Raw genomic sequence first — 14690 nt, 5'->3', positions numbered from 1 at the left:
TTGTATTCCATAAAAGCTAAGGGAAGTATTGACACGATTTAACCAATTTGAGTCACACAGACATACAATTATCAGAAAAGGTTTCTCTCTGCATTTAAATTATATATCTCACACAGTGACCGATATTTGTGGTAAAAAAATAACTATAGGTACAGGGGTTTAAATATTCGGCACCTAGGGGCTTGAACAAGTACTGTTGGATTTGTACAATTTATGGTTATAAGATGGCATATGCTGAAGGCATTATTCGTGCAAAGTTTTATCCCGTTATATCAATTTATTCTTAACTTTGTACACTGGTAAGGAAAGAGTCAGATGGAATTTAAAATTTGTTATAAGGGAAGGGGGAGTGGTTGTAGTCCAATTTTGCCTATTTTCGCACTGTGATATACAAATGTGAAAAGAATGTCACGCTCCGTATTAGGTTGAAATCGGTCGAGCAGATTCTGAGATATTTGATTTTACCTAAAAGTCTAAAGCCCTCTCATATCATTTCGGGCGTAAAATTTAATATCTCATGCGTATTTAGTGCTTGATTTATCAGGCTTTCTAACATATCTTGCTTAGTTTTAGGTGATACATACAACCGTTAGATGAACAAAGCTCTTATACTCTGTAACAACATGTTACAAGAGTATTAAAATTTCTGCAATAAGAGCTGAATTAAAATATATTTTTTTCTGCTTAAAATAGACCCCAACTGATAAAGTAATGCAAAGCTCAATTTTGAGAAAGTTTAGTTTCACGATAGGAACACTCACACATAGCTATGTTCTAAAATTTTAAGAGAATCCCGGTGTTTTACAGTCATGAGAAATCATTTTCTGATTTTTTTTTTAATTTTTGATGTTTTCGTTCTTTATACAAGTAGTTTCATGTGGAAAATTAAAATAACATAAGGACGAAGACCTAAGTAGCTACATCCCTTAGTTTCTGTCTGTAAATTTATTTACAGGTCATACTTAAATAAAATAACAAAACTTGCCTCACCGAAATTTCTGTACTCATATCGCCCCATCACCCGATAGCTATGCAATTTACAGACGTGTCTGTTGAAGGTTTACTCTAACCACAAAATATATGCGCTAAATTTTAGTGCCTTTCACTCAAATATACGGCACTCTTAGCCTGCCTGATAAGATCAGCAGATAGCAATCATAATTGTAATCGATTCACAATTACATCTAATAATGAGTTTTCACGCCTTTGTGTATATTATATAATCGGCCTACCTAAATAGAACACTTCTTTACTGTTTTTTCTTAGCAATAAGAAGACACAACACAAAGCAATAATTCTTTGCAATATGCAACATTCTGAGGTTGTAAGTGCCGTCATACACTAAGGTGACGCTGTATTGAAGCCTGTACCGCCTGTATCGAAGCTTTTCACCGTTTCGCCATATTCCTCAGAGCTTTTAACCCTTTTTTGTCGCTTGATTTGTATACAGATTTGTGTCAGCGCCATGCAAATTTTGTGCACAAGAATTTGTTATTCAAATGAGGCCGTAAAATTGTACGAAAATAAAAATAGTGCTTTCGATATTCAATGTAATAATGACCTTGTTGCAGTCGACGTTGATTTATGGTGGCATAGGGTTAAGAAATACAACAGTCAATGTTGTTACAAAATCATTTTGCAGGACTTGCTCGGCGGTAATGCAAATATATTCTAATTTTTTATTGAGCAATACATTTAAAATGCAACAAATAACAATATTTTGGTATACATTTCTGTGTGTATGTGTGTGTGTTGTTAGGTAGGAATATAAAAGTCAACATTTGTTGAATCAATAAGCGATTTGTAGTCATTCGTTCAGCTCTGATTACAAGCGCAATTCATTATTCAGGTCAAATCTCCTACTCTTCACCAAAATGTCGCTGGAAGAAACACGAAATACGATACCATTAAAATATAAACAAATTCGGTTAAATCGTGCGACAAATGCCAGTAGACAGCCAAGCAAGATTTACATATTTATAACAAGCTCAACATTCCCTACATAACTACCTACAGCTATGAAGAGTGGGGGCACTAGGTAGCTTGACATGCCTAAACAATGGGACTGTTACGCGCTTTCGTAGCTTAGAAACATAGTTGTCGTTTACCGAGATTCCATTATTCCTTTTGTCCTTCGCACATACAAACATATGTTCCCGAGCATTTATTTACACACATATACATATATATTTATCTCGTAAGCCTAACACCCAAATTGAAATCATATAGATGCGACCACCCATAAGTGGACCACGGCCACCGTTCCCCGGCGGTGGCATGCCGCCACGTCCGATGGCTGCTCCACCACGCGCTCCTATGAATATGGCTGGAGCACCCGGTGGACCGCCGCCCAGAGCAATGCCACCACCGTTGCGTAATACAGACAGCAGAGGAAATCTGTTGATGGGACCCGGACCGGGTGGCCAACGTCTACCACCACCACCTTTACAAAATCTACAAATGCGTCCGCCTAGCGGTAATGGCGGACCAATGAGTCCACCTGGACAAGGTCAACCACGACCGCCCGGCGCGTATCCATGGTCCGGCGGAGCACCAGGACAGCAAATGCCTGCCGGTCGTCCACCAAATCCCTACCCTGGGAATCCACCCACACGCCCGCCATTTGCACGTCCACCTGGCGCTCAACAACCACCGCCACGTCTGCCTTACCAACAACACGCACAACCGCAGTCACAGCCGCCTCAGCAACCGCAACAACAGCAACAGCAACCATATCAGCAATCACCCACACAACAGCAGCCACCACCACGTCCGCCCTCAGCCGGTTCAAATAATAATGAAGATGACGATGATGTGGTCATGGGTCAGGCGATAACACCACGTAAAACGCCGAATCTGAATGAAGATCCAATGGGTCCAGCGCTGTCGGAAGATAGAGTGGACACGCTCAAAGATACCTACGGCATGGGCGAGACACTTGCACCCATAGCCGAGGTGAATGCGAATGGTGTGAAAAAATTGTCGAGCATACAGGAAATGCTCAGCAGCGGCGCGGAGAACGAAAAGCAACAAAGAGAGGGTGTACACAGTAAGAATATGAAATATTGCTAAGGCTTTAGTTAGAATTAATTTCATAAATTACTCATACATCATAAATTAAGCACGTATAAATGAAGGCACCTACTCTTCGAGATGTTGTTGTGCAAGTATTGAGGCATCTTGTTATTTGTATTTATTTTTTTCTCTCACTCTTTCAATTAAATACTAATAAATCCATTTCGTTGCAGAGGGGGACAATGACAGCGGTGTTGATGAGTCTACTCAAGAGAAGGTGAGTGCATTTACGAGCATTAACGCGTTTCCGTTATTTTATTTATATTAATATACATTATTTTGTCGTACATATGTATGTATTTATGTATCCGGGATGTTTCGAAACACCAAATACATTTTTGGCGAATTTCAGACAAATTGACCAAACAGCAATTAAATGATTATTATATATAAGTAGTTCAGGTCCAACCCAGTAAGCATTTTTGTATGTTAAATTTCGAGTCAAAAATATTCATCTAATTTCGAACTTTAATGTAGTGGGTATTCGGTGCTATTTTTTTGTTTTTTTAGCTATAAACCTTATAGTCTAGACTTGGCACCAAGTGAATACTACCCGTTTTTGTCTATGAGAAATGATTTTGCTGCAGAAGCTTGGTAAAATCGATTCTCAAATTTTTTTCAATAGGACCCTTGCTATGAAAAATGCGTTATGAAATGCTGAAAATTTATCGAAAAAAACGGTGCAGATTTGACCTAAATCGGATCATTCAGACTATGCCTTGGCCTGAGCAAATTCTCCACTGTTTAGATTTCATTCCTTCCAACATAGATTACTGCACCACATAAGCCTCTCTTCTTGGTTACTTCGCGGCTAACGCACCTGCGAGGGATTTGTGGACGGGGCGAAGCCGTTGGAGGACGGATGAGAGATCCAAGTTAAGGGTAACAGTAGGTGGTAGAGTTTTCTGTCGTGAACTTTCCATCAACTCTGGTTTCAAATTATTAGACCACTATAGCGTAGTTCTACGTTCTGACGTTAGATCATTGGACCTTTAGTGAGCTCAGCAAACGCTGGTCAACAACCACAAATTTTGCGAAATAGTGCGCCGTATGAGGTAATCCGAACTGCTGGCTCTTAGCAAAGTCAATCTCGCCACAATTATAAATGTTCTGGTTGGACACTGTGTAGTATGTGTAAACGCGGTGCGGCTCAGTGGCCTGTCGAACGCTCTTTACTGAAAGTAGGAAGTTGAGGTAGAATTATCTTGTCACTTCCTCCTCTATTGCTCAGCTTTTGCTAGAATGAGATTGCAATAACTCGGTTGAACCACCTTCGGCGAACATAACGAAGTTGTTGAGATCGATATTAACCGTTTTAATATGTGTATTGTAAGCACAAAACGATTCGTTCGCCGATCGGTGAGGATTCGCAGATCTATTTTTTAGGAGTTTTTAGGTAACACAAAGGACGAATTTCTATCTAAGTGATTCAACCACTTTGGCTCAACTCCACGACCTAACCTAACCTCACCTGACATTGTCAATAGAATATTCTAGACCTTATAAATCTCTCAGCTCAGCTTTGCGTATATGGTTTCAGTAATCTCTTACACTTTTACTTTAAGAATTTTCTATTTTGTGCATTTATATAGCAGTGTTGCATTAAAAGCCATAAAAACTTCTTAAATTTTGCATGCTCACTTTTCTCCCTCAGCTTTTTAAAGTTTTATGTTAAATGTTTATTTTAGAGGTTCAAGAAGTTATGAGGCATTTTTTTTATATAAAAAGTACCCTCGGCTGAATTTTTCAACTAGGAAAGCTTGCTTCACTTTTTCTTCCAACTATTGGGGTTTAAGTTTAGCAGACTAATAAACTGGAATCACTTTAAATTTTCCAGTGTTATTTTAAAACAATATAAGTGATACTTCTCAGTGCGAGATAAGGTTAAGTCGGAGCATTCCATCCAGTTGCGTAGATTTGCTGAAGATGAGTATCAACATAAAGAATTTTTAGAATTACGGACAAAAACTTATGATCTGAAGAAAAGTAAGTTGTTTAGAAGAGTTTGGATTTTTCTCTGATAATTAATAAGTAATAATTGTAGGTAAGCTATTCACATAAAGTAACCGATATAATATTGGGTAGTCGACAAAAGTCTTCCTGTATTTTGTTAATAGATATTATTGCAGTCCAGTGCTACCAATCACATTGTGTCATACCATATAGTGTTGGAAAGGTGAGATTTTAAGCTTCATTTAACAAAGAAAAATAAACTTGGGGAAGTTGAAAAGAAGTTACAGTGTTCAAAAATGAGTGAAAATATTGAAGCCAAGAAATTTGTGAAGTTTACGGAGACGATGTTGTATCAGTTGGTGTAGCATAACAATGGTTCGCTCGCTTCCGTTCTGAAAATTTGGATGTGAAAGATGCACCTCGCTCTGGTCGACATATTATTGAAAAAGTCGATGAAACTATGGAAAAGATTAACCTGGACCGTCACATAAGCAGCCATTACATCGCTAAGGAACTTAACATTCATCATCAAACGGTTTTGAAACAATTAAAAAAGACTGGCTACAAAAGGAAGCTCGATGTTTGGGTACCACAAGAATTGACTGTGAAAAATTTAATGAACCCACTTAATATCTGCGATTCTTTGCTGAAACGAAATTAGATCGGACCATTTCTGAAGCGAATGGTAACAGGAGACGAAAAGTGGATCAAATACGACAATAATGTGCGAAAAAGATCATCCAAGTGTGGTGAAGCTCAACAAATGGTCGCAAAGCCAGGATTGACGCCTCGAAAGGTTATGCTGAGTGTTTGGTGGGATTGGAAAAGAATCATCCACTATGAGCTGCTCCAGTCTAGTCGAACTATTGATTCCAAATTTTACGGCCAACAACTGATAAGATTGAAGCAAGCAGTCGAAAAAAAATGGCCAGAACTGATCAACAGAAAGGGCTGCGTTTTCAAGAGGACAAAGGCTGACCACACACATCTTTGATAACTCGGCAAAAACTGGGAGGGCTTGACTGGGAAATTTTGATGCATTCACCATATAGCCCTGACATTACACCATCGTACTACCATTTGTTTCGGTCAATGAAGAACTCCCTTAATGGAGTAAAGTTGGTTTCAAGAGACGCCTGTGAAAATTACTTGTCGCAGTTTTTCGCCGAGAAACCAGAAAAGTTTTACACTGATGGAATAAGATAAGACTTTTTCGACTACCCAATATATCGAGCTTATTCCCAGAACCACCTTATCTTTTTAAACCAGTTTTCTAACGTAAAGCAAGCTTTAAGAAATGTTGAAAATCGTGAAGTTCAGTCGCCTTCAAAGTTTAAGTTTCCTCTAGATTGTTTACTGGGTAACTTCACTAAGGAAACGCAAACCATTTTCAATTAATTTCTTTGCCTTTTTAAACACAACCTTAAAAGGTAAGCGGAATAATCATGAAAATGTGACATATATGTGCATATATATAATTGAGACAACGAAATGAAAGAAAAGCGATTGAGATCCACAACTACAAAACACACGCAGCATATCATACTATCGGCCCACACATACACGCATCCGTCCTAAAGCCATACGTATGACAGTTATGCTCATCTATACGTTTGTACAAATGTACTATAGGTGGTTGTGGTGAACAACGGTGATTCTTGAATGATGTTGCTCAACGCTGAAATGGCGCCACGCTTCAATAGCGCACCCGCCCACATGCGACACATACGAAAAACCAACTGAGCACATCTAGATATGTCTGGTTGACCTGCCTTCATTGAGGTAGCTGCCTCGCTGCTTTGGCCTGAGAAACGGTAGTTGAAAAATTTCCTCCATTCCATTCTAAAACTCAGTGCCGAACGAGCGATCTCAGCGCTATAACTAAACAGTTATTTTTGCAAACAAATTTTTAACTGCTGTGCAGTAATAAAATATTAATAAATTTATTTTGCATTTTATTGTGCGCCATTGTGCCCTAACAATATTATTGAAGGCTTATCGACATACCGTTAAAGGGCAACGCCAGAACAGGTGTGTAAATTTCAACAGCTGTTCGTGGTGATACGAACTGTCGTGGCGATAACCGTTTGTCTGTTTGTAGAGAGAGCGGGAGAGAGAGAGAGGTGGCAGGCAGCTTGTAACGGTTTTTACCTTGCCAATGACACGACAAGGATGTTTGCGTTGTGTGCGAGCAACTTGAGTTTGGAGTCAAGAAACTTTTCGCTGAACTAAATAAAAGTATAGTAAAACTAACGGCAAAGAATCACTTGGTAGAAACAAAAATAAAAAGTGAAGACAGAAAAAAAAACTCGCATAAAACAAAACAAGTAATCAAACAAGTCGACACAAGCCATGAAGGATAATTCGGAACAAATGTTTATTGATGAGTAGAGAACGTAACGGCACAACGTTAATGGGCGCGGTGAGGAGCACAATCGGGCAAATAGCTGTGCGCGAAACTACCAATCTCGTGAGGCGCGCGAAGGGTGTGGGCATATTATTTATGTTTTTCGCATTTTTGCTACTGTTTTTGCTGTTGTTGTGCTGTGTATACATATTTATACGTTTTTCTTTTGTTTTGCATGATATTTTATTTAACTGTCTTTTGCACCAAAAAAAATAAGAATAACCAAAAGTGGTACACTTTGCGTCGAGTTGAATCGATAAAACAATGTGGAATTCCTGCAAAATCACATTCGTCCTTTGAAGTCATAATGCTCGATTTAGTCGAAATGTCGAAGTGTACACAAGCGGTGTAGCGAAATAAGTCCAATAAACTTGCTTAGCGCACGATAAAAACTGCATTTAATAAAAATATATATATTTTAGCGAATTTCAGTGGAATTTGAAATGCGCGAGAAAATGCATTTGGTGATTACAGCCGATCCGAATTTTGTAGTTGTAGAACGGGGCTTGCGCGTCGAACTGGCAATATCACGCAAACAAATATATTTACATACATATATTAAGAGACGCAGATTTCTGCACTCCAAGCGCTTGGAAAATTTGTAATTTACAACTTTTTTCTTTTGTTTTAATTTTTAGGAACGCAACGGCCCAGGTTCGCCAAGTTCTCCGGCTAAGACACCGACGTCTACCACTTCAAAGGGCGAGAAGACAGGCGCCTCTCGTCCGCCGAGCGCAACGCCATCGAACAAATCGTCCAAATCACGTTCGACATCACGAAATCGCTTGTCATTGAAGACTCCCGAACCGGAGCCAGTTAAAAAAGGTGAGCGAAAGCTTTTTATTAACTATTTATTTTTATGTGCAAAGCAAATTTTCAGAAATGGTTTTCAGAGCACGCACTACATATGTACATTAATTATAGATCTCTTACTGAGTGCATTCGCTGAACTTTATTAGGTAGCTTAAGAAGCTTTCGGTTAAAGTTTACTACCGGTTAATATCATATGAACCGTAACCCAAAAATTCCTGTTATAATATATACATATATATTTATATATATACATATATTTATACAGTTATATGCTAAAGTGATCCGATCTGAAGTATTTGTTCAGAGCTTGTAGCTTTGACTTGCAAACTTTCAGATCGGTATTTCAAAAACCAAATCGAACGAACATAGCTAAATGATATGACTCAAAATTATATGTATTAAGAAACTTCTTTACAGACCCCAAAAACTCTGTAGTTCCCTCTAGAGATTGAGCCTTCCTTTTTGTACCAGAGAAGAGTAAAAAGTAAAAGCCTAGTAATATTCCTTTCAAACTATATTAGTGCTTGATCTTCTTTAACCAAAGTTTTGTATTTATATAAGGTTTGGCACGAAGTGGAGTCGGAACACTTTTTATAAGCACTTTTTGGGATGGCCTTCAGATCCTTCAGCGAATTTTGTTTTATCTCTTCGATCGACTGAAAACGAGTTCCAAGAAGCGGCAATTTCAGTTTGGGGAACAAGAAAAATCAGACGGAGTCAAATCTGGTGAAAACGGTGGTTATCGCTGGTATTCATTGCGTTTTTGGCTTTAAATCCGGTCAGAAGCGTACTCTTTTTGAAAAAAATTCAGCTTTATCGGGACGAATCGAGAAAGAACACGTTTTATACCCAAAATACCTACCAAAATCATTTTGATCATGTCGAGCTCTTTTTCAATCTCTTTAACACTTGTGTGACGATTTTCAAGCACCATGTCCTTCACTTTTAAAATATTTTCATCAGTTGAAGAGGTCGAAGGTCGTCCAGAACGAGGCATGCCTTCAACGATCTCTCAACCGTTATTGAAGTCTTTGTACCACTCGAAGACTTGTGTTTTTGATAAATCTGAATTTCCGTAAGCCTTTTCCAACATTCGCAACGATTCCGCACACGAAATTTGGTTAGAAATACAAGATTTGAGACAAATTCTTTCGCACACGTTCTTTTCGCGCCTCTCCCTACTCATTTGTCAGAACCGAACGATATCGCACCACTATACATATAATTGCTATACAAACAGGCCGATTAAAAGCAAGTTCTTGTTTGAAATATTTTTTATTATAGCTTGCAACCGAAGTTAACCTGTTTTCTTGCCTTTGAGATATATTTACAAATTTTTTAAAACTTATCTAATAAGAAAACTATTCAAAAAATTTCTTTTCCATTTCCATTTTTCAGTACCAATGAATAAAATACAAGTCGGTCACGCTCCTTCACCCAATCTCAAAGCCGTGCGTTCCAAAATTGGTTCGCTGGATAATGCTGGCTACAAGCCGGGCGGTGGGAATGTCAAAATCGAGAGCAAGAAAATCGAAATAAAAGCCGCGCCCAGAATTGAGGCGAAAAATGACAAGTATACGCCACGTGGCGGAGAAAAGAAGGTAAGATGCAGAGATCTAATATAATAATAATATACATACAGTTTTAAATAACGAATACAAGTAAGCGATTTAGCAGCAAATAGGTGAAAGATTTTGCAGTTTTTAAGTCTTCTAAAAATCTATTTTTTATTCATTTAATTTGAAAAGACACGAAAATTTATTTATGATTGTAGTTTAGCGAATTGCAGCTTTTGTGTCTGAAATTCTTGTAGTTTTGAATACACTTAAAAAAATCACCGTTCTACACAATGTACATATATATATTATTTATGTATATACGTAGATTTCAACTATTGGCTTGAGAATTCTCACCTTTCAAGAATTGTAGACTGTTATTTTCTTTTATCATTCATCTTCAATACATTTACTACACGTATAAACTTACATACATACAATGTTGTGGTGAAGTAATTTCACACTTGATTGATTTACCGATTAGCTCTTTATGATTTGAGACACCATTGAACATATGTTGTACTTTAACGGTCGATTAGTTTGCTGCGCTCGATATGAAAAAAAATTATCTACAGATATACAAACAAACTATAGTATATAAGAGAATTGGAAAAGCTTATAGGAAAAATTCTTTGAAGAAATTTTTTTTGGAAATAATTCTTTTCATATATTCGCTGTAGAGCTCAAGCTCCACTTTCTATACTCCCTCACAGCCTTATATATGTATTTAGCAGTTTTAAACCATACAAAAATGCCACTTTATACTTTAATTTGTAATATTATGGGCAACGCAGATCATTTCGACAAAGCTACAGTGGAATGCCAAGTCGAAAATTGGCTCCTTGGAGAATGCCAATCATAAGCCGGGCGGCGGCGATAAGAAGATCGAAACAATTAAAACGGACTTCAAAGACAAAGCCAAACCGAAAGTCGGTTCGAAGGATAATGTTAAGCACGCTCCGGGCGGTGGTGATATTAAGGTAAGGTGTTCGCTACAACGCAAACAAAATTTGAAAAACTTTTAATATCGATACAGTCAGGCGATTACAAACATACATAAGTACAATTTTGTATTTGTTGAATGGTTCGGCAGCATGCTCGAGTTACATTTTCTAACTTACATACGATTTATCTGTATTAAAATGGAATGCTCTGCTATGTACATACATACATATGCTCGTTTTGAAGTTGGTCAAGCAATTTCTGTATTTAAGCATATTTTTGAAAAATTTGCATGCCCAAAGCGAATTGGCTCTGCGTTGAAATTTGAATGTGTTTGGTTTAATAACTTCTTACTCAGTTTTGGCTGCGTACTTAGCTTAATTGGTTTTATAGCGTTGCTGGCATGTAATTCAACTTGAATGAAAATTAACTGTAAATATATAAGCTGTATTATATACGTATGCATAAGTAGATTTAGTATTGCTTTTGTATAATTTAGGTATTTACCATATTTGGATACTCATTCATATTTGTAGGAAAAGTTTCAGTAACAAACATTCATATTTTTCAACGAAGCAAGCGTAGTTTTAGGAGCAATAAATAACAGGAACTTCAATAGAAATAAATATTTTCAAATTACAAAGTTTATTTCATTTATATATTCCGAAACGAGTCCAGTTATAGTCTTTAAAACTTTAGGAGCTTGCCTTCAAACAGAGCAGTCCGACATGTGGCAGTAGAGTTTCAATTTATTATGGGTCAATTTCTTCTTTCTTTACTTAAAAATTTAGTTCGACTTATAAAATATAACTAATTTTATGAAAAATATAAAATTATATGTCGAACATTATATCTAATAAAACATTTCTTCAAAAATGTTCATATTGAAGAGAGCTATTATAGTTTCTACTCAGCTAAAACTTGCTAATGGAGCAAAACTCACCAACAGCCAAGTGGGAACATTAACCTTATACGATATAAGTTCTGAAAAAATTTCTGCTTCAACTAGCGAACTCCACAATTTGCCTTACCGAACTCAATTTGATAGCTAGCTAAGTACGTGTGTTTTCAATGATTCTAATCCCATTTTATTGGTACTTCTTCATCCCGACTGTTAAAATGCTTTTCGAAAAATACTTAGAAATATCAGCAATAAGAGTATATTTTTGGTTTTAGTTCATATAGTTATTGAACCTCCTTATGAGTTGAACGGGTTGAGTTTTGAAAATAGAAAAAGTTTTGATATCAAATAGTTTTGGAACAGAAATTGCAAATTTTGAAATGCTGCGTCCACATTATCACCTGTCGAAAAGTATTGAGTACTTTTAAATTACTTTAAAGGTTAATTTAATTCTAACTTTAAGATCTATAGTTATACATTATATTAATTTTTAGTATATATAAGAAAATTATTGGAAGTTTTTTCAAACTTCTTGTTTATTAAATTATTTATATATGTTGTTGATGGAACTTACATATAGTTAAATGTAGGAGTCCTTGGGTCGCAGTCGGTTAAAATAATGCAAAAGTCTCCGAAATGAGTGTATGTTAAATGCATATATTGTAAAGGTTGTTTTATGACGTTTGGAATATGCTATTTTATTACCCCGTAGGTATTGCTATAGGGATACATAGTAAACATTTTTCCATACATAAGCTCATTATAAATTATAGTTCTTTAAAGTTTCAGAATAAATTAAGTTTGTTAATTTATAATCAATTAATTTTAAAAACTTGACGGTTTCACTCAACCACTTTAAGACAACTACATTGCAAATCTGATAGAACTGGATTAATAATGAACTTACTATTGCCATTTAATGAAATTAAACTCAACTAAAATGTAATAAGCATTTCACACTTCTAAATTTAGTCAATTAATATTAATTATTGACTAATTACAAATGGAAAATTTCAATTTGTTGTTTGATGATGATCATACAGTGGAACCCAAATAATAATGCTGGATATTATCGTTTATAAAGGTCATGTATAGGGAAGCATATAGTAGATGTGGTATTACATTAATTTGGAGTCAATATATTATACTACCTAATGTAGCGTTTGTTAGCTTAGGATCTTTTTATTTATCTGATTCCAAGCTCGGTCTCTTGAACATCATATGTAGTAATTGGAAAGTCCGATAAAGTTTATCTTTCACTGTCAAGAGAAAGTTGATTGTCGTTGATTGTCAAAATTACGTCGGCCATCTTCGTAACAGAAGCAGAGACACAGAGCGTATGATGTGCGACGTGTTGATTTTAGCCGTCAGTTATATTATATATACTATACATATATGTATATACATAATTAGATAAAATATATTCTTTTATTTACTAACAGTTATATTTTAGGTAATATAGATTAAAATCTATCTGATTGTAAATTATAAGAAAATAATAAAAAAATTTAAAAATCACTTTTAAATGAAAATTATTATAAATATACTTTAATTATGTATATACGGTCAATAACTATATTCTTGCGGCTTTTTTCAACAAAATTGATCGTTAATTTAAGAAAAACATATACAATAGGATTACTCAAAGTATTGCCGTTTTGAAGCTATAATCCCAAAAGAACTCCGCCAAGTTTATGACCAAAAGTTAACCAAGCCAATTTTTGATACCTTGTTCTGGTCTAGTGAGGACACATATGGCAGAGCTTTGTCATGATGGGAAATTCGGCAATTGATCTCTCATCAAATTGATGAGTTGTTGTCTCTTGGCACACCGCACGAATATAGTTATAGAGCCAATTTAATAATAGCTGTCTTCGATTCGCCAAGCGTTACTCTCCAGCGAATCAAACAAGCTGTAGTGTACCAGGCCTTAAACAAATGGGTAGCACTTGTGCGAATCTTTTTTAGTGGAGAATTAAAAAAAAAAAACCTTGCCTTAACCCTTTATTTTGGTTTTCTATAAAATATTTTAATTGTTTTCAAGTCTTAAATTAAAAAAATATAAGAAAAAAGGAAACTTGTATATTTGTCATTTGAGCCATTCACAATAGTAAAAGCGATTCAAAATATGTAAACGAAAACTTGGTAGCAATGAAGTTAGCTTGGCAACTCTCTTGTACGGACTCAACTCCATAACATTGTTGTTCCTTTTACATGTAATTTTCTTAGCAAGTGAGCGGAAGTGAGTAGAGAAATGGCGAATCGAAGACTGCTAATAAAATAGGCATTAAAAATATTTATTTACACATGTTATTATGTCATTGTATATATATTCATAAATATGAATTGAATTTTTAATTATGAGCTGTAGCGTTTTTTGGCATTCGTTTTATTTAACACTTTCTTAGTATTTGATTTATGGTACTTCATTTGTTTCTTCTCTTTTTCTGCATTTTATGTTCCGAAACTAAACAAACTTTGATTGATTGATACTGGCAAACTAAAATCACAATAAAAAACGACAATAATTATGATTACTTAAAAAAAAAACAAAATAATTATACTTACGAACTCGTAAAACTTAACAAACATAAAATTAATGTAAGAAATCGCAAATCTTGAAGGAAAGCACAACCGCCAAGGATGTAAGTAGTTTGTGTGAATTTCATAAATATGTCAAAAATGGAAAAGAAAACTTTATTTTTTGTGTGTACTGTCCTTAGCGTCTCATTATTATTTCATCAATTTGGCATACCAATGTAAAGCTAACGGCACAACACGATGCAACAGCTCACAAGCAGGCGCTGTAGATGAGTAGTAGCGTGTGTTGCGGATTTTTTTCAATATTTTACAACAAATTTTTATTAAATTTTCTCTATCACAAATTTTGAATCTTTCTGCGCTTAGAATTTTAGTATCTCGTACTCGTAAAATTCGCACTTTTCTTTGCACCATTTGGCCGTTTTAGGTGTTTTCTCTGCGTAACTTTGAAGTCTCACTTTTTTCATGTTTCGTTTAATTTTTTAGTGTCTATTTTTCAACC

The 14690-nt window shown here is 35.7% G+C and overlaps 1 protein-coding gene across 20 annotated transcripts in view; it reads left to right on the top strand.

Annotated features, from left to right (window-relative positions):
* LOC126761453 (microtubule-associated protein tau) overlaps nt 1-14690 on the top strand; it is a 67357-nt gene that overhangs the window by 36280 nt on the left and 16387 nt on the right. For 7 of the 20 annotated variants that reach the window (XR_007667367.1, XR_007667369.1, XM_050477633.1 and 4 more), the window contains 6 exons: nt 2230-3049; nt 3249-3292; nt 8074-8260; nt 9647-9849; nt 10599-10784; nt 14254-14292. Coding sequence is in view for 18 of the 20 variants with exons in the window: in XM_050477633.1 (XP_050333590.1) it covers nt 2230-3049; nt 3249-3292; nt 8074-8260; nt 9647-9849; nt 10599-10784; nt 14254-14292 (1479 nt within the window). In the remaining 2 variants the exon portion in view is untranslated. The remainder of the gene's footprint in view (nt 1-2229; nt 3050-3248; nt 3293-8073; nt 8261-9646; nt 9850-10598; nt 10785-14253; nt 14293-14690) is intronic. The other 13 variants (XM_050477743.1, XM_050477763.1, XM_050477782.1 and 10 more) reach the window with 3 other exon arrangements.

This window comes from Bactrocera neohumeralis, chromosome 2 (assembly GCF_024586455.1).
Source record: "Bactrocera neohumeralis isolate Rockhampton chromosome 2, APGP_CSIRO_Bneo_wtdbg2-racon-allhic-juicebox.fasta_v2, whole genome shotgun sequence".
Taxonomy (NCBI): Eukaryota; Metazoa; Arthropoda; class Insecta; order Diptera; family Tephritidae; genus Bactrocera; species Bactrocera neohumeralis.
Note: the sequence above shows the minus strand (reverse complement) of the source record. Positions and strands in the feature narration are given on the sequence as shown.